Source organism: Galeopterus variegatus, unplaced genomic scaffold (assembly GCF_000696425.1).
Source record: "Galeopterus variegatus unplaced genomic scaffold, G_variegatus-3.0.2 Scaffold734, whole genome shotgun sequence".
Lineage (NCBI taxonomy): Eukaryota > Metazoa > Chordata > Mammalia > Dermoptera > Cynocephalidae > Galeopterus > Galeopterus variegatus.
In genome coordinates, this window is record NW_007726845.1 from 394,160 (window position 1) to 417,253 (window position 23,094).

Genomic DNA, 23,094 nt, shown 5'->3' on the forward strand with positions numbered 1-23,094 from the left:
CTGGGTAACAACTAGGAAAACAGAACCAACTCTCAGTCAGATGGGAAGTGGTCACTCAGGGCCTTACACTGCAGCATCTGAACCATGACATTCTGGCTTATCAATCTCTAATAAAAATCATCATTCTCAAAAAAGAAAAAGCTCTTTATTCATTCATTATTGCATTAAATCCTCACTCCATACCCATGAGCAGAGGAAGGAGAGATAATTACTCCACTTTACAGATGAGAAACTTGAGATTCACAATAAAGTGCTTCTTCTAAATTTACAATGTGAGCAAACAAAAGAGCCCAAAACAGCTCATCTTTCAACTCTCTAATTTCACCCTTCTCTCCCAAACACAGTGGGGTGTTATCCAGTGGTGTGCAGCCCTCACTTTCACTTACAGAATATTTATCATTATAACAACAAAATTAGAGAAACTGCAACCGAAAACATTCACACTTAAAACTGCTTAAACTTTTTGTTTTTAACCTTTTAAACTGTGAGGAAATTATCTCTATACACCATTTTTCACTTTATTAAAATCATTCAAAATTTTACTGACTTTGTATTCCAGATGTTTTATGTTGGTTAGTTATGTGAAGGGTCTTCAAAAGTTCATGGAAAGATTCATATTACCTTTTAATTCCATTTTTCCATGAACTTTCCAAAGTACCCTCATATTTATGGTAAAAACATCTAGGCATTTTAGCATTTTGTCTTCATATCAAGTAAAGCCTGGGGTGCAGCTGTTTGAAGATTTATAAAGAAAAAGTTTTGCTTAATTATCCAATGCATGTAAACTAAGTCTTAACCACCACTATAGTGTACCTTACACCAGCAGATACCCTACCAGCAGTTATTCAATTAGAAAATTTTACTGAAACTTTATATGAGTGAATGATCTTTGGCTGCAAGTTTATATCCATTAAAATATGACCATGAAAATGTGTTGGTCACTAAAGAACAAATTTGCAAATAGTGGTAAAGTTCAGGCTCAATATTAGCATGAATTACCTGAGTATCAATAAAAGATACTTTTAAATTAAGAAAAGAAATAATTCAAGTGATCCAAACACATATATACTTTTGTTCCTGATTAATTACATGTGTAACTGCACTAGGATTATTAACAACCTTAGATCTGTTAGAAGCAGCATATGGAGGAAGAAATAAGGCAAAAGACCTAAGAAAATTGCTTATAAGGAAAGGAAGAAAGCTAAGACTGTCACTCAGAGAGTGGGCAGTACTTCCTCCTGCTAGGAGCAGGCCAAAGGTAGGAACAGGTATGGGTGCCTGTGTCACAATTATTCAAGTACATACCTTATCCCATGGAGTCTAGTTTGAGTTCCAGTTGGCAGAACAACATAAACAGATATTCTGTTGGGTAACTGTACTAATTTTGATGTAACAACATTCTGAAGAATATCTAACTGATATTTTTCCCTATCAATCTTTTTCATGTGCACACACACACATACACACAGTCTTAGAAATAATTTTGAAGAAGGAAAAGAGACAATCGTATCTCACAGTTTACTACAGATGTGTATCATCCAACTCAATGGAAATCCACATCCCCTGGAATGCACAGAAGGCACGCAATGTTCCAGAGAGTCATCTTCAGCTCCGGTTGTCTGTTTTTTGAATGGTGACCCTAACATGCTTTTCCAGTTCCAGTAAGTTCTGGTAAAATTTTTCAGCAGTATCTTCATCTATGTCCAACTGGAAAAGAAGCAAATATAGGGATGACTACAAAGAAAAAATAAAACGAACAGTATTTGTATAAAAGGAAGGCATTCAACATATGCAAAAGAAAGAAGAAAAAAAAAAAAGCAACTCTAATATTCACCAACACTCCTGGTACTTTCCTTAAACAGCAAAACTGAGAGATCTGAGTTTTGCTATCTCCCCTAACTCATATGTACTTCTATGTACCCAGTATGTTATAAAAGGACAAGAGAAAAACAAGAGTTTGTTGAATTTCCAATAGCTACTCACCTCCTAATACTCATCTTTTTGATAAAGGAGCCCTACTTTTAGCTGGGCTCTCTGCCCTCCAGACAAAAGACTACATTTCCTATTCTATTTGAAGCTATGAGTACCATGTGACTATGTTCTGGCTGATGAGATGTACGAACTACCCAGCCATCTCCTGACTGAAAGGAACCTGGGTACCTGACAGTCTGCAGAGCTACCATGTCAACTGGAAGCTTCTTCTCTCCAAACTGCTTGTACATGCAAGAAATCTAAGATTCTGTCCTGTTTAACCCACTGTTATTTTGCATTCTTATATTTCATGCAAAAAATCTCATTTTAACTGATACAAGGTATGTAAAAGCAAACTTTCAGCCCCCATAAAATAAAGTGGTATTTTTTTTTCAAATCAACACGGAGCCTAAACTTCAAAAACAGGCTCTTTCTTTACAAAATTAAAAGGCTAAACATTAAATAAACATTTTTTAACATTTTGGAAATAACATTTATATTCATTCAATCATGCTAGAGTTTTTCCATATTGAAATTAGAAGCACTAGTAATCTCTTCTAGTTCAACATCTTTTAACAAAGGAGAAAGCTAACTTCTCCAAATTAATCAAAGCTTAAAACACTTTCTTCAATGCATTTCCATAAAATGCTAATGAAATACTTTGGTTTGTAGAATTAAACATTTTCTACCCTTAATAAACAAATCATTCCCTCTAGGTTAACAGATAGTAACTTCAAACGAACTCTGAGGGCCTAAAAGTAAACAATTCGTTTATAGTACAGTTCCCCAAAGTGTGTTCTTTCGGATGTTAATAAGGATATTATTTTTGGTTTAATTTTATGTAAAATTTGAAAGAAAAAAAAATTCACATAAGCAAAAACAATTTGGAAACACCAGGATTAAACATTTCACACACTTCTTAACTATATCAACTTCTCAAAGCCGTTACTAGGCTGATGTGCATCGTGCGGTCTGAAAAAGGGGAATATACTATGAAGTATTGCTCAAACTTACTTGCCTGAGGAACCACTTTTTGCAAATCTTCTCAAGGAACTAGTATCCCACAGAACATATTTTGGAAAACCCTGAAGGTTCATTTTAGTAAAGAGCATGGGAAGCAGAGAGCACAGTCTTAGACCTCACGTGAACTACTGACATAGAGACTATGACCGGGGACACTTACTTGACTTACCTGAGATAACTTATTTGCCTCAATCTAGTTCTATTTCATATCAATGTCTCCTCACAATAAGCTAGGCAATGAAAAATGAGAGGCCAAAATAAACCTTACTCATCACAAAAGTACAACAAAATAGTTCTTATAGATCAAAAACAATTTTCTCATGTTCTAGTATGTAACTGTTTGATTTCTTTTTAGAAGATTATACAGAATCCAAAAAACAGTACTGATTTTCTTTCTGTACTCCATTCCCTGCCTCTTCAAAACACCAATCTATCAAAGCTGGTGATTGTCACAAACAGAACTGAACACTCAAAGAGAAGTTAACTCCACAAAGAAAGACACTTTATATTTCATCCAACTTGCAACATATATATTGAGCGCCTACCATATGTCAAGACAAAGTGCTAGGAAAGAGGGGTACGATCCTCCTCCTCAAAGAGGTTATAATCCAACAGGGTGAAGAAGGGCTACACAGAAAAGGTACAAAATGTCAAGAAAGCCTCCAATGGAGGCACCTGACTTGGTCTGAAGGGTCACTGAAAGCAGGGATATAAGCTAAGATCTGAAGGATAAGAAGAAATCAGGTGAGAAAACGGTAATAGCAGCTCAGGCAGAAAGAACAAGACGTGCAAAGGCTCATCCTCTGAGGCAGGAGCAAGCAGAGAGAAGTAGAAACGGCCAGTGTGGTGAAGACCCAGGGAAGAGGGGCTGGGAAGCTGGTGGGGCTGGGTTCCATTCATCAACACAGCAGCAAGCATCTTCAGTGTAACAATGTAAACAGATTTACCTTCTCCCTCATTACATAATTACTTCCAAAGCCTGTGGTGGCACTCAGATATTTGGTCAAAGGATTAAGAGACTCAGGCTTTTGGTGGAAAAGCCATACCTGGAAAGGAAGAGAGTGTCAATTATTTGTTTCTTCTGCCCAAGGTGAGTGAGGCTGGTGGGGATTTACAACCAGCACTTTACAGACCTCCCCAAACAAATTCTAAAAATCCTCTCAAATATCATCAGCTAATAATGATGTCCTCATGACCACTACTATAATCTGAAGGAAGAAAGTAGGGCAGCCTGCTTGATAGTATCTTTTGCATATTTATTTAAAGCAAAAGGATCACTGTAGCTGTAAAGCTAAATCCCCTTAATCCTCAAGTACAATTCATGACATATAGACTAGTTTATTTAGAGTCGGTACTCAGCTCATGATACAGTAAAGTACAGGTCACTGATGTAATATTTTATTAATAAATAAGCACGCACACGGACATTCAAAGGTGCACATAGTAAAAAGTAAGTCTCCCTCCCTTCCCAATTTTCCAGCTACCAAATTCTCCTCTCTGGAAGCAACCATTCACTAGTATGTTGTGTATTCTTCCAAAGAAAACCTATTCACTTAAAAACATATCTATCCTTTTCTTTTACTCAAACTAAAGCATAAAATACAGCATTTTTCACTTGAACAATACGTGTTGGAGATATTTTCAAATCTATACAGGTAGAGGTGTTTTATTCTTTTTGTAAAGTAGCACGGTATTCAATTTTAGGGATGTACCATAATTTATATAATCAGTTTCCAATTAAAGGACATATAGATTGCTCCCAGTCTTTGCTACCACAAACTACACTGAGATGAATGATGAATACATCATTTCATTTAAGTTTGAGTATATCTGTAAGATAAATACCAAAGATGAAACTATTGGGTTCAGGGTATATACATTTAATATTTGACTGATCTTGCCAGAGTCCTTGATAGAGGCTATACCCGTTTACCCTTCCCTAGCAATGTAGAAGAGTGCTTGTTTCCTTACACCTTTCCCAGTCTAGTGCATTATCAAACTTCCTACCCTTCACTAATCTGAGTTGAAAAATAGTTTTTACTTATAGGTTTAACTTGAACATCTTTTCACACAATTACAACAGTATAAAAACTTTGTTTGTGTCCTTTACCCATCATTCCAAAATGTTGGTTTTTTTGTGGGGTTTTTTTTTTTGACTTTTTGAAACTGCTTATCTATTAATAAAATTAACTTTTTATCTGTAATATGAGTGGCAGATATTTTTCTTCCACTTTGTGGTTAGTCATTGGACTTTATTTATAGTGGTGTCTTTGGTCATGCAAATTTTAAGTTTTTCAGTCAAAATTTTCAGTCTTTTACAGTTTCTGCAATTACATAAGCCTTCACACTCTAAAACTATTCAAAAATTTCCTGTATTTCCTTCTAGTAATTTTACATTTTAACTTCCACATATAAATCGTTTAATTTATCTAGAACATTATTTTGGCATAAGGTAAAAAGAAAAGATCCTGTTCAATTTTTTGGCAACAACATTTGCATTCAGGAAAACGTTCAAGCCCATTTTTCCCCCACTGATTTTGTAACGTCATCTTTACCACATATTAAATCCTGTATGTTTATGGATCTATTTCTAAACTTTCTATTCTGTTCCACTGACCAGTCAGAACCACACAGTTTTCATTAAAATCGTTTTTTTTAAATCTTTTTTTTTTTTTTTTTTTTTTTTTCCTATATAAGGATGACCGGTAAGGGGATCTCAACCCTTGGCCTGGTGTTGTCACCACGCTCAGCCAGTGAGCTAACCGGCCATCCCTATATAGGATCCGAACCCGTGGCCTTGGTGTTATCAGCACCGCACTCTACCGAGTGAGCCACGGGCCGGCCTGTTTTTTTTAAATCTTAAATGCAGAAATATACTGTATTCTTTACAATGCATCTGCTCTAATTACTCCTATAATTCCTATTTTACAGATAATAAAAGGCTTGGATGGGTGAAAAAATGTGCCAATGGTTCACAGCCAGGAACTGAAAAAATGGGATTTGAACTGAGTTAATATAATTCTAGTAGTGCCCACACTCTTAATCACTGTGTTAGGTCTCTCAAGCTCAGCCCATTTAAGGAGGCCAAACTTACCCAAAGATTTGTAAGAGACTGATGCTCCACATGAAGTGTGCTCAAATCCTAATCCATACCCACCGGCATCTACAACCATCACTAAATGGTCTTTAAAAGGGTGATATCCCCCTAGCCATCATGTTTTAAGAAATTACAGCAGGGCCATAACAACAAATATTTTTAAATTGTAACATGAGGGCCATGCTGCCCATCCCGTCCAAATCCCATCTGGTATCCATCCTGATACCAGATCAAGTTTCACTTAATGAGCAAAGTCTGCCCCAACTACGCCAGCCCCTACTGATCCTACTTTCTGATTATTCCTAGAGCAACTCACCACCTGATTACAGAATGTCTTATTTTCTTTCCTCCTTTATGTATTCATTCTTTTTTCTAAACATAATTCTAAGCTACTTAATGAAAGGAGATTTTTGTCTTCTAACTACTCCTCACACTACTGACACTCAATATATACTTGATCTCTAGACTTGATTTTTAGTGCCACAGGTGTGGACAATGAGCAATCCCTGAAGAACTACTCGTTAATACTTCTACTGATTTGGCAAATATATTAAGAATTAAAATATAGTTTTAAAGCACTTGTTTCTACAACCAATTTGTGTGCCTACAATAAATACACTTATTTCTACAACATTTCCAAAACATTTCCAAAACAAACCAATTCCCTTAATGTTTTCCTCAATTTCAATTCAGTCAAGATTTAAGAATCTACTAAGTGTATGCACTACAGCGCTAGGGCCTCAGGTTTCAGGATGAACAGCAAAAGTCCTGAAGGAGCTCAAAAAAGTGAGGGAGACAAACACACAAAGAACTGACTCTAATACAATGGGATTTCAACCAGATGGCATAAAGAACAGATGACAAGTTTCATCCTGTATGACAATTCTGATCCATTAGTACAGGCTGCCTTTGGGGCTTTGGGTTGAAAAATATTCAGAGAGATCTCATGTATAGCAGAAAAGGTTATTATAATCCATTAATAATGTGTGCAATTGATAAGGAAATACATGCAATCCATCTGCCACGTGTGATTTAAGGAAATCCACTGGTTTCCTAGTAAAGTAACAACCTGATTCTCTAATGCTAACAGCGGAGACTCTTCATATAGGGAATGGAGTTGGACTTTGTTGTACCTACTCTTGGCTTGCAAAATGCACCTTCTCCATGCGGGGTTGCTCACTGGTTGCCTGGCCACCACCCTGCTTTGCCTGCTATCTGGTGTTCCACTGCTCTGTCACTCCTCCAACTGCTGGTGCATCGTGCCTATTAGTCCCAAACAGGATCCTGACTATTCACAGAGCTTGTTCTCTTACTATCTTTTCAGTTGAAATTGTTTCCACTACCAGTTAACTTACAATTCACATCTGCTAAGCCATTATACAAGCTATCAAAACTCTAGTGACATACCAGTGCTTCTGCTCCATTGTATGGTTTCAAAGTAAAAGCATGTGTAAAAAAGCGAAGCTGCAGAAAAGAAAACAACAGTTGTTTTGAGCTGGTTTAGAACAGTCGCAAAATAATTATTCATTTAAATATTTTTAAAACCTACATTTCCAATTATAGAACATTTTTAAGTATCAAAAAATAAAAATATCAAAAAAGAAATATCACAATCTCCACCACTCCAAGTCAGCTACTTTCAACCTTAAGGCGTATTTACTTCTGATCTTTTTTTCTATGCCTTCCATAATGGAAGGACATTTCTTCCTGAGCCCTAAAGGGAGGGATAGTTCCTAAAAGTAGCATTTTCCAATGTGTGCTAGAGGAACAGCGATCCTGCAAAATCCTCAAAACACAAACAAACACATGATTCTATGGTCATACAATGCACAATCATCCCCTTCCTGAGAACTTTTGATGCACACAACCACAATGAAAACTCAGACAAGTGCAGTTTAACACTGCTTAACATGGGTCTCCCAAAATTATACGATAACAAAAACTCTTGGGATTTCTGGTGCATGATCAAGAAAATATTCCTTTAAAGAGAAGTGGACACGGGTGGTGATGCAGTGGTAATACCAGGTAACCTAAAGCAGATATTACATAGTAAGTAACTTCAAAAACCTCAAGTTAGATGCAATTCTGCCACCTTCAGGTTCAATTTCTTAAATCATTTCTCAACCCTTAAACACATCTATTAAATCCCAAATTGAAGACATTTTGTAAACTAAGAAAAGAAGTGTTCCTCACTCACCAACCATATGACTGGCATCAGCAGTTTCCACATAAAGGGAGGTAGAATTCCATATGTCATATTGGTCAGTACTGTACCTGGACACACCACACTGGAATACAGACCCTGGGAGCAAAGAGAAGGGTAGCAATAAGATTTTAATTCAATGTATACTGACTCAGTCCAGCTAAATGCTAGTTAATTTAAAAGATACACATATAAACCAGGAAGCCACAGAATGAAGAATTTTTGCTCTGAGTTGTCCTTGATGTTGGGTATATCCCTTCAGTTTAAGAATCGTGTACTAAGAATCCACTACAAAGGGCACTCAGGAAGTAAAGATTAGGAAGACAAAGTCTCTATTCTCAGGAAACTTGCAATGTAAAGAATAACCAATCTTGAAACTGGGGGAGAAAAGTAGGTCTGGTTACCTGAGTTTTCCATGTTACTGGCTTAACTGAAGATCAGTTTATTAATCATAAGATAAAAAGATGCACAGAGTAGAATCCTTGCCTTCAAGAAGTTTCTAATCTAGTAAATTCAGACTGCTAAACCCAAAGCATGTGTCAGTTTCCCTGCAGATACCTTAAAACCCATACCTCCAGCTTGAGGTGGGTGCTCCTGGCATGAGAGAAGAACAAAGGCTGCATATGGTGCCACAAAGACCTTCTCCATCTGAAGGTTTCTAAGTCAGGTCCTTAGCCTAGGACTCATTTTAGAAAGTTCTGTCCTGTAAAGAGAGCCCCAATTAATACAGAGCTTACATGAATAAAAAGGGCCCTGTGTGATCTATAGTAAGCTCTGGAGCACTGAAATTTGTTTTAATATTTTATTTAGCTTAATTTTTATTACATTTTACCTTATTTTGATATTGACCATTTTTTCTTTTAAATGAAAAATAGGTAGTGCCGGGGTAACACAGACAGTTCGACGGACAGACAGCACCCTGAGCAACAGAAGCTGGAAGATTTTCTTCCTTTATTTGAGGCTGTAGCTGACACAAATCATCCATACCTGAGAGTCCCCTTGGTTTAACAGTTCTCTGAAGAAAAGTCAAGAGCTGGGATTCATCCCCATTATAACCTAAAAGTTCTTCTCAAGAAACCTAAAATTTCTCATATTTTACTCCAAAGATAGCTAAGGTAAATTTCCTATTCTAAGAACTATCTGGGAATAATTAGGGACTGTTCAGTCCTAAAGGAGGAAATCTTCAAACTAAAACCTAGGGTTTCCAGCATAGATAACTTTTTGACATTGATAAACAAAAAAAAAAAAAACAAGAATGCAGTCTTATCTAAGACTGCAGTCTTTCAACACATTTAATTAGAGGGAATAAACTGTGATGATCCTACATGGCTTGTGTGGGGTATTAATAAATGATTTAAAATTTATCAGGTGGCCAAAATCTGTACAGGCTGACAACACTTCCAGAAATGTAAGCCTTCAAAAGGAATTTCCTCACGTGGTTCTTTCTTAGCTGCTTCTTTCCTCATAAAAACCAAGGAGGAAGAGTTACGGGCTGAGAACCAATCCCAACAGATAGGAGGGAGCAGCAGTAGCTATTTTGCTCTTTTTTATAAAAGATAAAATCCCAAACCTTACTTGACAATTTAACTTAAATAAAATCCCAGGGCTTTTTATGAAAAGAGAAGCTAATCCACTATGACCGTGCCCCCTAAAAGGGAGTTTCCAGAATACCAGGGAGCAGTTGTGACAAGATTTTAAACATCTCAAAAAACTTCAGAAGGAGGCTCACAATTAGACCAACACACTGAGCCCAGGCCATAATGATATTAATAACAGCCAACACATGAACACACACAAGAACATGCACACACATGCAGACCACATGCACAGACCCCACAGATATGCTCACATTCATACACATGGGCACACACCCACAAAACCCATAAATGAACATACACATCCCCATGTATGTACATGCACACAAGCACACACACCCACACGTACACATGCAGACACAATTACATTCTTAGCACAAAGCACTACTGTGACTGTTTCCTTCCAACACCCTAATTCAATCTTCCCAAGAAATATGCGAGACAGGCACTATTATTTATCCCTATTTTTCAGATGAAGAAACTGAGGCACAAAGAGATTAAATAATTTGCCTAAGGTTATGAGCTAGTGACAGAGCCAGGATTCAACTCCAGCTCTAGAGAACACGCTCTTAGCTTTTACTTTATACCACTCCCCTTACTAAGAGGCTTGATTCTAAGAGCCATATCACAGAATTCCATCTGATAAAGGTCTCCATTCCAGAATAACCAGGTCAAGACCATCACGTAGGGTTTAGATTTCTATGTCTAATTCGTGATCAAAGCAGTTCCCTGAAGGGAAGGCATAGTTTCTTGGTCATCTTTTTATTTTACCTTCCTCCTCAACTCTAAGCCTGGCCCAGTACCCTAAATATAGCAGATCTTTTATAAATGTTAGTGGAATTGAACTTCTCCATCGCCCCACACTCACACAACACAAATCGAGGCAAACAAAAGAAAATGCCCTTGGGAAAGACTGGAGGTTTTCTGTTAAGACTTTTAGAACTGGGCAACAGAGACATACAAAGAAGCAGTAAGTTCCAGACCACAGTAGCCACAAGGAGCCAGCATGACTGACAAGGCTCACCTTCTCCAAAAATCACCCTCTAAACTCAGATCCTAATTAGGATGGAGCTCTGGACTCTTGCCCCAAATCACCACTATCCAGAAGGCTTTCTAACTACTCACTGTCCCACAGACATCTGTGATATTATGATATTTATATATTGGTTTTCATCCATGGTTCCTGGCTCCGGCTACTCTCTGACCTTCTCCTGCCCTCCTTTCACCTGTTCCTTTTTCTTCCCAAGGCAGGAAATTCTCTCACCTACCTTATCTGATTGTAGTCATAAGACACCCCCATTCCAGAAGGGACCTGGCCCCATGGCCGGGAGAAAGGAACGCTGCACACAGAGGTCAAGAAGAACCTGAACAAGCAGGCCTTGCTGGGATCCCCACCCAGTCTGTTAGTGTTAGATCATACCCTTTTTGTCCAATCACATTTCTGCACGGTTGTCCATGCTTCAGTCATGCCTATGTAATGAAGCTTCCATAAAAACCCAAGAGCACAGGGTTCAGAGAGCTGCTGCACAGCCGAACACATGGAGGGTGTTCCTAGAGGGTGGTGCACCCAGGGAGGGCATGGAAGCTCCGTGCCCCTTCCCCCATACCTTGCCCTCTGCATCTCTTCATCTGTATCCTTTGTGATATCCTTTATAATAAACCAGTGAACCTAAGTGTTTCCCTGAGTTCTATGAGCCATTCAACCAAACTAATCAAACCCAAGGAGGGGGTTGTGGGAACCCTGATTTATAACTGGTTGGCCAAAAGTTCCAGAGGCCTGGACTTTGCAACTGGCATCTGGGGGAAGGGGAGGAGTCTCAAGGACTGAGCCCTCAACCTGTGGGACCTGACACTATCTCCCGGTAGATAGTGTCAGAATTGAGTTAGAGGACACCCAGCTGGTGTTCGCTGCAGAATTGCTTACTGGTGTGGAGAAATCCCCCACATTTGGTCACAGAAGTCAGAATTCGGTCTTCTGTGTTGATGATTGTGCTTTGAATGTAAAGGGAAAACACTTCGTGTTTTTACCACTTACTCTCGCTCATTTTGTTTTTCTACCAATACGACATCTGATATGACAAACACTGGAAGGCAGCATGGCTTAGTGGGAAAGGCCCAAGCTATATAGTCAGATAGCTTTGGGCTCAACTCTAAGCTCTGCCATTTACAAGTTGTGTGACCTTTGGGTAAATGACTTAACGTCTCCCTATCTTAGTACCTTCATCTGAAAATAGTATGCTCAGACCCACCCCACTATAATGGGAAAGTATTACATGACATACAGAGATGAAGAGTACAGCACCTGCAGCATAGCAAGAACTGAAACAGTAGCTATTACTATCACTAGCGGTGTTGTTCTGACAACAAAGAGTTCCCGAAGAAGTACAGAATGGTGAATGAAGCCCATATACTAAATGATCAAGAGCTAATTATCTCTACCTTAAAACTTTCATATATGCCAACTGTCAATCTAAATTACTAGGAAGCCAGTCATGTTACTAGGAAATCAATTACAGTTAATTAAGAAACCACTGCCCTGCCATTTCCATGTCACTGAGACAGGCCTTACTCGCTGGTTGAAGTTCCTGTTCAAAGCCACATTCAGAAGGTCAGTGGCATATTTGGAAGAGCTGTAGGGTTCCTGGCCTTTGCTGTGCTGGAAGTCTTCAAGGCTGAAATTAGATTTCCTTGCATTTCGAGACGACGTCCAAATGAGCTGAGATGGGTTATCACTGTGACAGAGGAGAGGTTCCAGTTCCCGAACCTGAGTGGAAGGAGAAAAAAAGAACAAAAAGCATTGAAATCTACCGGGGAAGTACAGGATAACAATTTTGAAACCACTATACATGTATACTGGAATCGAGCAATTAAGTAAACAGATAAAGAATGGTGGGATCTAGGTTTGTTACTGTTGGAGTGGGACATCACAGACTAGCAAGGGGAGGCGGCTAGAGTGAGTCATGCAGTAATGGATCAGAGTTAGAGACACTAACATTAACGCATGACTAGCTTAACAGAGATACAGATTAGTTACATATAAAATATTCATAAACATGTGTCCACACATAAGTTATCATGCACATATATTTCTCATTGGTCTGTCAGCTGAGAAGGCCGACAAGCAACTGATATCTCAATAGCAATGAGCACTCAGATCTTGGTTTCTAATAACCATTCTCCAACAAGAGGAACCATATGTCTTTACAGAAATAGCTAATTCTAGGACTGATTCTAGGCAGGAAAATACAAGATGAGTCTGAGGCAGCTTGTAGTGCAGAAGGTAAGAAAGTACTCAAAAGCTAAACAAAAACAGAAAACCATATGGATTGGGATACGACAGAGATACCGGAGCCAACTGAAAAGGCTCCCCCTATGGCAAAACTGGAATAATTTGAGTGAGAAAATAAAGTAGTATTTTTAACTTCAAAGCAGAAAACACATATGTATAAGTCTATATGGACATATTGATTGAATAAAGAAATAAATATTTTCTAGAAGTTAATCTAAGAAAAAAGAAAGAAATGAAGGAAAATAGACAAATCTCCCTTGCAAAAAAATCCCACATAATTTCTGTAGATAATCCACCCTTAAAGAGGTGGAGCACAGCTCCGTACTTGTGGGCTGTACATAGTAACTTTCTTCCAAAGGGTACCACATAAAAAGGGAGAAAGAAAAAGAGTAACTTCACCATGAAGAAACCCGACAAACACTACCTCAAGCCAGGTGATTGAGGTTAATATCAACATTGGTATGTCATATTGACACTAAGAGGGTACTTCAAAGAGTTCCTGAAAAGACTCGTATTATTTTTTAATTCTATTTTTCCACCAAGTTTTTGAAGTACCCCTGCATGTTCTTGATAGGATGGAATGAGAACAGCACTGTACTTTTGTGGTCTTCCTCCCCAAATACATTCTCCAGTCTAACCATGATAAAAACATCAGACAAATCCCAACTTAGGATCAGCCTACAAAATACCTGAGTAGTAATCTTCAAAACTGTCAAGGTCATCAAAAACAAGGCGAGTGTGAGAAATTGTCACAACTAAGAAGAGCCTAAGGAGACTTGAGTACTAAATGTAATGTGGTATCTTGGACGGGATTCTAAAACTAAAAAAGGACATTAGGCAAAAACTGAGAACGTGAATAAAGTAAGGACTTTAGTTAATAATAATGTATCAGTATTGGTTCATTTATTTTAATAAATGTACCATACTAATACAAAATGTTAATAATAACGATAACTGGCTGTAGGATACACAGGTCTCTGTACTATCTTGCAATAATTCTGTAAATCTAAAACTAGTCTGGAACAGTTAGTTCTTTTTTTAAAAAATCTACTGGGAAAGCTTCCAGATGTGCTCCATGCTTGCAATAAACAAATAAGCCAAATGCAATCAAGAAAACTCATAAACATGAGATTACATCAGTTAACTGGTTTTTCAACTGTAATACTGCACTGTGCCTGGAGCTTTACAGAAATTATCTCCACTCTTCATAACAACCTTAAGAGTTTGGTCATTTTACATATATCAAACTGGGGATGAATCAATTTATATAATGCATTCATACCTGAACCTAGAATCCAAGTTTGTATTCCATAAAAATGGCAAGATTCTTACACTTAATCTATTAAGAGGATGGAAGACAGTATAAGCCTTGGTGTCACTTTGAGAAATGGATTTCAAAATCTCCTGCTGATATTCCTACCAATTTAAGGATATACCAACACACCTGTGATAAATGCATCTATAGCTACAACTGTCCTCTGCTATTCCCCCAACCCACACAGATTACCCAAATGCTTGATTTCTCAACAACTTAACTTTTTAAACAGTACAATCATCAAAAACTTAACAGACTAGCAACAGTATTAATGAATTAATCCTCTATCATTACCAACTAACTTCGTAATTCAAAAAGAGGACAAAGAAATAAGGGAAGATTTTAAGATGATATAGGAAATATTAGATTATAGATCCCTGCAAAGTTATTTTTAAAAAAGGTTTTGTAAGAATTCAATCCTATCCTTATATTTTAATTAATTTTGTCCCTGAAAAAGCAAAACTACATATCACTGGAAAAAAAAAAAATAGTTTTAAGAGATACAGAATAAAACATGAATCTCTCAATCATTCCTGACACCCTGGTACCCCAGTTCATCAAAGGCAACCGGTGTTCTCAGTTTCATTTGTATCATTCTAGAAATATCTTACTTATATTTATATATAATATATAAAGGTTATGCCTTTTTCTGTTTATTTATACAAATGAGAGCACACCATATTGCACCCTGCTATTTTTTCTTTATAATACAATACTGGAGGCTATCGCACATTAGTGTAAAATATTCACCTCATTTCTTTTAATGGTTTCATAATATTCCAATGTTCCATATCTTAATTTATTATAAATACAGGGTGGTACTCAAGGAGGTCCTATTTTAAGGAAAATTAGGCCCAAGGTAAAGAAAAGTGATTGTGAATATAAAAAAATTAGATACAGGTTTTGTGCAGGCAGGCCCAGCACCAGAAGTAGTTCTTCCAGCACCAAAGAATTATAAGCCACTGACATCATGGCTGGGCATTACTTACTCTAGCTATTAAAGTTGTCCTAAGAGACTGAACATGAAGTAAGAGCACAGATCATGCCAGATAAGTTACACATCTCTTGCTTAACCCTTTATATATATGCCTGGAACTATAACCCACAAGTATGAATGCATAAGAAATCAGAAATCATGATAATGAAAGATTAACTATGGATTATTGTTTAATAATGGCTTGTCTACTATCCCATGCTACCTGATGCCAAGCCAGTTTCAAAGACTGCTTAGAACAGAATTGGTGCACTTTTTCTCAGTTCTGAACATTGTTTCTGAAATGCTTGTCCATTTGCTTCTTCCACTTTCTCTCCCCACTCTCTAGAGTTGTCGTCAAAAGAAAAAATAATATATGAACAGGCTGCTTTAGGGAAATGATGTTTTCAAAGAATTGAGTGATCATATTTAAACACTCAAAGATTTAATGCTAGCTGTAAACCAGTGAGCTTCACAAAACAGCCCCATAACATATGCATGCAAGCCTTTAGGACCACAGACTAAGTACTGGCTTATTAAGCCCAAAGTCTTTTACCAGCATAAAGTGACCAAAGACATTGGTTTCAAACACCTCCTGGAGCCCATCAGCAGTGATCTTGTTATCCTGGGTCAGCAGTCCTTCAGCTGTGGAGAACATATGAATCACTTTTCTGAAATAGCAGAAGACAATTATTGTATAACTTTTTAAAGCTTCTCAAACTAAAGATACTGAAGACACCTCCACCCATTCCACACATACAAAGTATACCTTCCTTTATTCTGTAATGACAGGAATAAAAATGCCTATTTCTCACACTGAGTTACTGTCAGCATTAAATGAGATGCAAAAATGCTTCCTTTCTCCCAATTCATAGAAGTACTTACATATTTATAGCTCAAATTACCAATAGGAACCTGAGTCTCTCAAAAACCTGCAGCCAAAACTCTCTTTGTCTCTTCCCAAATCAGGTCACAGGTAAACTGTTCCGAGGGAATAATAGTTAGGCCAAGGGAAAAAAGTCTTCCCCTGCACAGAGTGTGTTTAATTGCTGAAAAAAGCTAACCAGGTTGTTTATTTACTGGAAATTCTTGGAGCATCGAACATAATAATAGGGTGTTTTGCTATGAGATCAGTTTAGTAGGTTAAGGCGAGTGTGGGATGCGTATGCGTGTGTGTGTGTGTGTGTGTGTGTGTGTGTGTGTGTGTGTGTGTGTGTGTTTTAATGAAAGAAAAATAAAGCAAAAGTAGCAGTGTAGTACATGTAGTAAGAATATTTATTCATGCAGAAGTGTACTAGATTGCAAAATATTTATTTCTTACTCTACAATGTGGCTAAACATTTTTGAAAGCCACTAATGTGTATTCAGAATCTCCCAGATGTATAGTTCTCTGCATTGCCCCACCTGCTGGTCAGAGCACCTGACACACAACAGGGAGATGCTTCCAAAGTAGCCCTACTAGGTATCGAAGTCTCTCTAAGAACTGTGCCTAATTTTAGAAATGTTTTTGCTAATAGGCACATTCAGGCAGACCAAAAAATGACCTCAAACATCCAGCCACTGGGAATGTCCTGGAGACCTATAATGCCATAAGAACCATGACTTGCAGTGTTCCCCATGAAACATAAATGCCTTTCTTTCATGACGTGGGTGCTTCCTTTCCATGTTTTCATCATTCAACATGGGCTGACCCAATTCATTAGATGGTAAGAGGTCATGTGTTACTTAAGCATAAGAAATTAATGTTCTGTAGGACCTACGGACCAGAAGATAAGTGTGCACACTTCTTTTTCAAATACAAAATACATATAAAATTATAAACAGAGATAAAACCCCCGAACTTAACACACCAAGAGCAAAACTAGACAGAAAAAGGAACACCTCCCTTCCAATAAGTTCACCAAGAAAATGGAAATTACCTTGAAAAGAGGCCTGAGAAAAGTGCTTTGATATTTAGCTGTGGATTAGGCATGATCCCAGCGTTTAGATATACATAGTCTAATCTCTGAAACCTGCAAGTAAAATATCAAGATAATTAGAATACACCAAGATGTTAGACTACAGCAAGACAAGTCTGTGTATTCTATCTCTAGAATGACTGCAATAAAAAAGGCCTAAGGAGGACAGAGAATACTTTCTGAACTAACAAAATGGCCACAGCAAGCCAGAAGGAGTTTATAATACATTAGGGTTACAATATTTTTTCTCCAACAGTTTTTCTTTAGTCACAGTATATATTTGAGTATTCTTTTTTAGATGATGGCTTCAAACAGAATTTGGGGAACTATACTGGACTTTGAAGTCAAATCTTCTCTTATTAATTCTTTCTAGTTTTGTCCTCCCAATCAGGCACTGCAGCAACCCTCTATCTACTAAACCTGCTCTCCTTCTGGTCTTTAAAAAAAAGGGGGGCCAGGGGGCAAAAAACTTTCTAATTCACAACTCTTCTAGTTAACAAGTAAAGTTTATATAATACGTATGGATATTCACCTGACCTGACCTATCAATGCTAGAATCTGATTGTCAAAATACCTATTAAAACAGAAGATCCACGTGGAAACTTTTCACTGTTCTCAGACAGGTGCTATGTGTCATAAAATGACAAAAGTTCACATGAATATAATGAGATTATAAAAGCTGAATGGGGATAAGGTATTCTCAATAGGCTCCCTCCAGACTACCTTTTATGGAGGGAATTGTGAAATGCTAATTTGAGAAAGCTTTTAAACCCACATAAGCCTTAATCTAAGTGTACCCCGTTTGAACTAGGTTCAAGATGGGTAGAGCCCAATCTCTGGATATTCATAGACACCATGAATATTCAGGATATCTCTTATAATTCTATGTACTACACTGCCTCTGCAACCTCTGTATTATCCAGAACAATAAGGGCCACAGCCACTAAAGCTAGGACCTTGACATATATACACGGTTACCAATACTGATGACATACAAACATTTCTTGATCATTCTATAAATAACTGACAGCCAAGTGACTCTCATTACTAAACTGATTGTTTAAAATGCTGATGTTGTTTCCTATGGTTCATCATGTAAGTGCAACAAAGACAGTGTGGGTCCACCAATTGCTGGTTGTTTCTTTATCTAATTTGCACACTTGTCACCTAAGAATATTAATATATTTTGCATTTTCTTCAGAAGAAGAAAATGCTTAGCAAAGAGTGGAAACTGCACCAGAACACCACATTAAGCTATGGCCTCAGTAAAATGACATACATACTACTCTCAAAGACGAAGTGACTGACACAATTGTTCTATTCCGGACAAAGCAGAATCACTATTTCTTATTAATTTTCATTTGCACATATCTAACAACAGAGTATTACAGATGGAAAGAACAGGTATCAGGGATGGAACTGCTTTCACCAATCGGAAGGGTCCCTTCTCAAGCTCTCTTCAGCTCTAATTTACTTCAGGTCTAGGCTCAAAGATATTTATTTGGGCTGTTAAGTGCAGTAGAGCCTTGAACTAAGCAAGAAGTCTGTCTGGACACCTTCACATATTCCTAAATTTGTGAATATCCCTACAACCAGCATTTCCTAAATTTGGATAATTATACCTATTTCAAATAATATGTTATTTGATGTATTAAATAAATACATCAAAGGGTCAATAAAATGATGACAGGCACCTGGGACACCTCACTTACTACCTGAAGTGTTCTCTTCTGCGCCACAGCCTCACTGCCTTAAATTTGTGCTAAATTACTAAATATGTGATAAATTACTAAATGTCTTAAACTTTTGGAGGCAATTGAGAATAGTCAACACTATAAATGTTAAAAACTTTAAGTATTTAAAGTCAACTGTATTGGAATGAGCTATTATTAATTGAGGATGCAGGTTCTTTTCTGCCAATTAAGGAAATATAACTAACTCTATACAAAACAGATAAGATAGCCCGCTGGCTAAGAAAGGCTAGGGAAAGAGTACCTTTAAATATGATTTGGGGCTCATAAAAACCATAAAGTTTGGAGAGAAGTTAACTGCATAAGGACATTCATGGTGCAGTTTCACAGACTTGGAGACTATTTGCTTTATGGAGGCGTAGGGGATGTGGAATATATCACAATTTATTTAAAAATGGAACCTAGAAAATCTCTTTGGGTTTTTTATGAACGATGATGTGGCAGAAAATTGTAGGAGTTCAACAGCAAAGAGAGAAGCCACACTGACAAAGGGCTAAGGTCAATGAGACAAGCTGAGATAAAGAAAACCAGCTTTTACTTTGTAACTTGTGAATTTGAAACAGAAAAATGTAAATAGCTATCAATTCATACTAATGAAATGCAAATATTATTGTTCAGCAAATGTCTTTACCAAGAAGGCTTTCCTTGTTTCTATTCCACTTCATTTTTACTGTCCAAAAAAATAAAGTAGTTCCTTGTTTTTTAAGGACTCAAATATAAAAATGTTTGAAAATTAATTATTCTGGATAGACCTAGGGGCAGCATGACTTGTACAGGGTTCTTGACCTTTTCTGATCATAAATTTCTCTGCAAATTTAAAAAAGCAAGCCCTCTTTCCCCAGAAAAATGCACTGTGCACCTAAATGTAATTTTGTGTTCACTTTCAGGGGAGTTATACTTTCAAACACTATTTCTTCATACACCAAATAGTTACCAAATGTCTACTGCACGCCAATTACTGTGAGGATCTGAAAAAATCTTTACGGGCCTGGGGGGCGGGAAATCCCTGCAGAAACAGGGAGGAGACCTAGGTTATATAACCAAGATAACCAACATAAAGTCAGATGACTTTCTTAGTCACATTACTCTTATTTCTGTGTCTCAGTTAATTCACTTGTTAAATGTCAGTATCTGCACTACCTGTGGAGGAAAGAGGTAAAAAATGAATTCAAATATCAAAGGAGTTACGTTAACTACATTTGACCACACAATAGAGTGTACTCATTAATTAACCTTCATGAAATACTTATGATAATGATTGAGAATGAAAGAGTGGTACTGAGACATAATGGGTCACATGACTGAGAATGAAAGAGTGGTACTGAAACATAATGGGTCACCCTACACAGATTTCCAAAGCGTAACTTCTTACACTGCACCTGTTTCTTTCTAGGTTTTCCTATCCTTTCTTACTTATTAAATGTTACACTGCACAATCATATCAGAGAAAATCCACCAGTAAGAGACATACCTTTGCTTAAGTTCCTTGGAGGCACAGAACACTGACTGCAGGTTGCTGACATCCATCTGCACTGTGGTGACCTCGGCGGTAGGGTGAGAGGCCAGCAAAGTAGTACGAACAGCTTCTGCTTTGCTCATGTTCCTGCACGCCAAACACAAGTGAAGCTCACCATCTTCTACCAGCAGCCGCTTGCAGAGGGCTAGGCCGATGCCACTGGGAGGACAATTCAGACACGCGATATGCCTTAATTGAAATGGTGCTAAATAGCGGCCTTTTTCTCTGGTTAAGAAAACTGACGGTGTCAATTTGAGCTCCAATGAGGAGCCCAGGCAGACAGAAACGACCTAAAAATGATTTAAGGAAGGGAGAAATCTTCCACTCTAATAGTTATTTGCTCAGGATGCTGTACAGTTGGGTATTTCTCATTCTGAAAAAGTTCAATGACACAATAGCTGGACTAAAAGAGTTATCCTTTAGCATTTCTATTAATAGAGTTTACCCTGCCAGTGGTTTTCATTTTGTACTTATTACACAGCTCATGAAAGTGATTCAAAACATCACCAGCACCTGTTGAAAATAGCATGTTATTAGCTGTTCCCTGTGTGCATGTTTTACTTTTCTGTCTAGGTTCTCACCTTTAGGTATCACCGCCATTATAAGGAGCACCAGAAATCCCTGATAAGGTAATGGATGAATCTTTCAGGAAGAGACATGGGTAACATGGCACAAGGTACAAGTCATTCTCAAATACTATGCTTGAATCACCAATGGAAAGATGAACTCAGCATGATTAAGTGGAAAGTAGGAACAGAGTAAAGACAGGGACCAAGAAGAGAAGCAGGGATGAGTACCCCACCCAAACACAAACTACTTCAGAAACAATAGTGTGAAAATGCACAGTAGATGGGACAGCAGTCAGACCAGCAGTCATTTTCATGACTGATAGCAATGAAAATCTGGTTAATAAGTTCTCTTCCAAGACGTAAATTGATTCCAGGCAAAGAGAACCCCCAAAAGAGCTGAGAATCATCAATAATATGTTGGCCTTGCCAACTGGGCATCAAATATACTTATGTTTCTTCGTCCTCACTTGAGAATAGTAGGCATTTAGTAAACTGCCAATGGCAGACATCTACCAAACTGGCTTAATTAAAATGCATGTCATAAGATAACTGAAGGTGGACCAACCTTAAATTACGTTTAACGGATCCTCTGTCTTAGTCCCTCAAAACTCCAAATGCAACAAGTATAAAAATGGTTTGGTTAGTTTGATCCTCCACACATTCTTCATGGAAGTGCAAATGAGAAATAAAACAGGCAACAGAAGAAGCTGAGAGTCGAAATGAGCAACCCCGGAATAATAATGAGCTGGTTATTCCGCACTCCGACCATGCCATAACAAGCAAAGGTCATTTTTCTCTGGGTTTCTTAAGCGTACATGTCAGGTATTTAGCACTGTGGTAGAGGGGATGAGATTTTCCCCCTTAAGTCTCCTAACGCCCATGGATGTTGAAATTGGGCCGCGGGCAAAAGTCCTGCACAGACCTAACACCTGAAGTACAACACGTCCACAAGGTCAGGACTATACTGCCGGGCACTGACAGTAAATATTGTAGAGGAGGTTAAAGGTGAGGAAGGGGCGTAGTCCACGTGGGGAGCCCCGTTTCCTTTAATAACCAAAGGATCATCACTGTAACGCTCATCACTTACTGGTGCTCTAATTTCCTTTCCACTTTCATGTTTAATTCAAAGCACCGGGTTATTCAGCACCTCAAGGGTCCGGCACGCCCCACACCTCGTGCAGTGGGGGACTCAGAGAACAGCGGGCAAGGTCCCGGCCCACGTTCCCACGGAGGTAAGGTCGCGGACAAGGGCTCCGAGAGTCGGTCTGTGGCAGGTCACAGACCCCTGCTCCCTCTCACCCGTGATTCGCCGCCTCCGCAATTGACGAAGGACTCACCTGCTAGCCCCGGTGATCAAAACCACCTTCCTCATCTTTGCGCACTCTGACCTGGAGCACTAAAGCAGTGCTTGCCGCTGGTTTCGGAAACCTTGGAGCGAATCCCCGCCCTGGCCGCGCCCACGCGCACCCCCACCAATCAGGGCCCGGCCAGGCCCGGCTTCCTCTTGCGTCATCGACTCCGCGCTGAGGCAGTTACAACCGGCGGTCGGCTCGCTGCGCCCGGGCCGAGGTGGGGAGAGATAGGCCGAGGGGCGGAGCCGCGTGACGTAAGGTCCGAGCCAATCCAGGCTTTCCCCGCCCCTCCCTAGCGCTGGAGTCCGCGCGGGACGGGTACGGCGCAGCTGTCTGGCCTTTGGCCTGGGGGAGGGAGGGTCGCTCGCAGCCCGGGGCGCAGGTGTGGGATCTGTGGCACGCGCGGGTTGTGTGCCGTGACTCCTCTTGTGGGCAGTTTATTGCAGGGGGGCCTCAGGGTGTTTGTAGAAGAGCTCCTTACT

At 38.7% G+C, this 23,094-nt stretch overlaps 1 protein-coding gene across 2 annotated transcripts; it reads right to left on the reverse strand.

The window, feature by feature from the left end:
* Positions 1-1,481: 1,481 nt before the first annotated feature.
* HSD17B7 (hydroxysteroid (17-beta) dehydrogenase 7) lies at positions 1,482-22,679 on the reverse strand. 2 transcript variants are annotated; one of them, XM_008571927.1, is made up of 9 exons: positions 22,598-22,679; positions 20,647-20,850; positions 17,386-17,478; positions 16,023-16,137; positions 12,459-12,653; positions 8,289-8,393; positions 7,499-7,555; positions 3,942-4,040; positions 1,482-1,707 (listed from the first exon to the last, which is right to left on the reverse strand). In XM_008571927.1, the coding sequence occupies exons 1-9, from the start codon at positions 22,630-22,632 to the stop codon at positions 1,606-1,608; spliced, it is 1,005 nt and encodes a 334-aa protein (XP_008570149.1). In that variant the 5' UTR covers positions 22,633-22,679; the 3' UTR covers positions 1,482-1,605. The 2 variants fall into 2 exon arrangements, with proteins under 2 accessions (XP_008570149.1, XP_008570148.1); XM_008571926.1 differs by lacking the exon at positions 22,598-22,679 and adding an exon at positions 22,348-22,423.
* Between the last annotated feature and the right edge of the window lie 415 nt (positions 22,680-23,094).

What these genes read in the sequence shown, in the direction of transcription:
- HSD17B7 (XM_008571927.1), bottom strand. Translation starts at nt 22,632, where the DNA reads ATGAGGAAGGTGGTTTTGATCACCGGGGCTAGCAG. An exon ending in ACAGGAACTTCAACCAGCGA is followed by an intron (nt 8,394 to 12,458) that starts GTAAGGCCTGTC and finishes CTTTGCTCCCAG; the next exon opens with GGTCTGTATTCCAGTGTGGT. An exon ending in TGATGCCAGTCATATGGTTG is followed by an intron (nt 7,556 to 8,288) that starts GTGAGTGAGGAA and finishes TCTTTTCTGCAG; the next exon opens with CTTCGCTTTTTTACACATGC.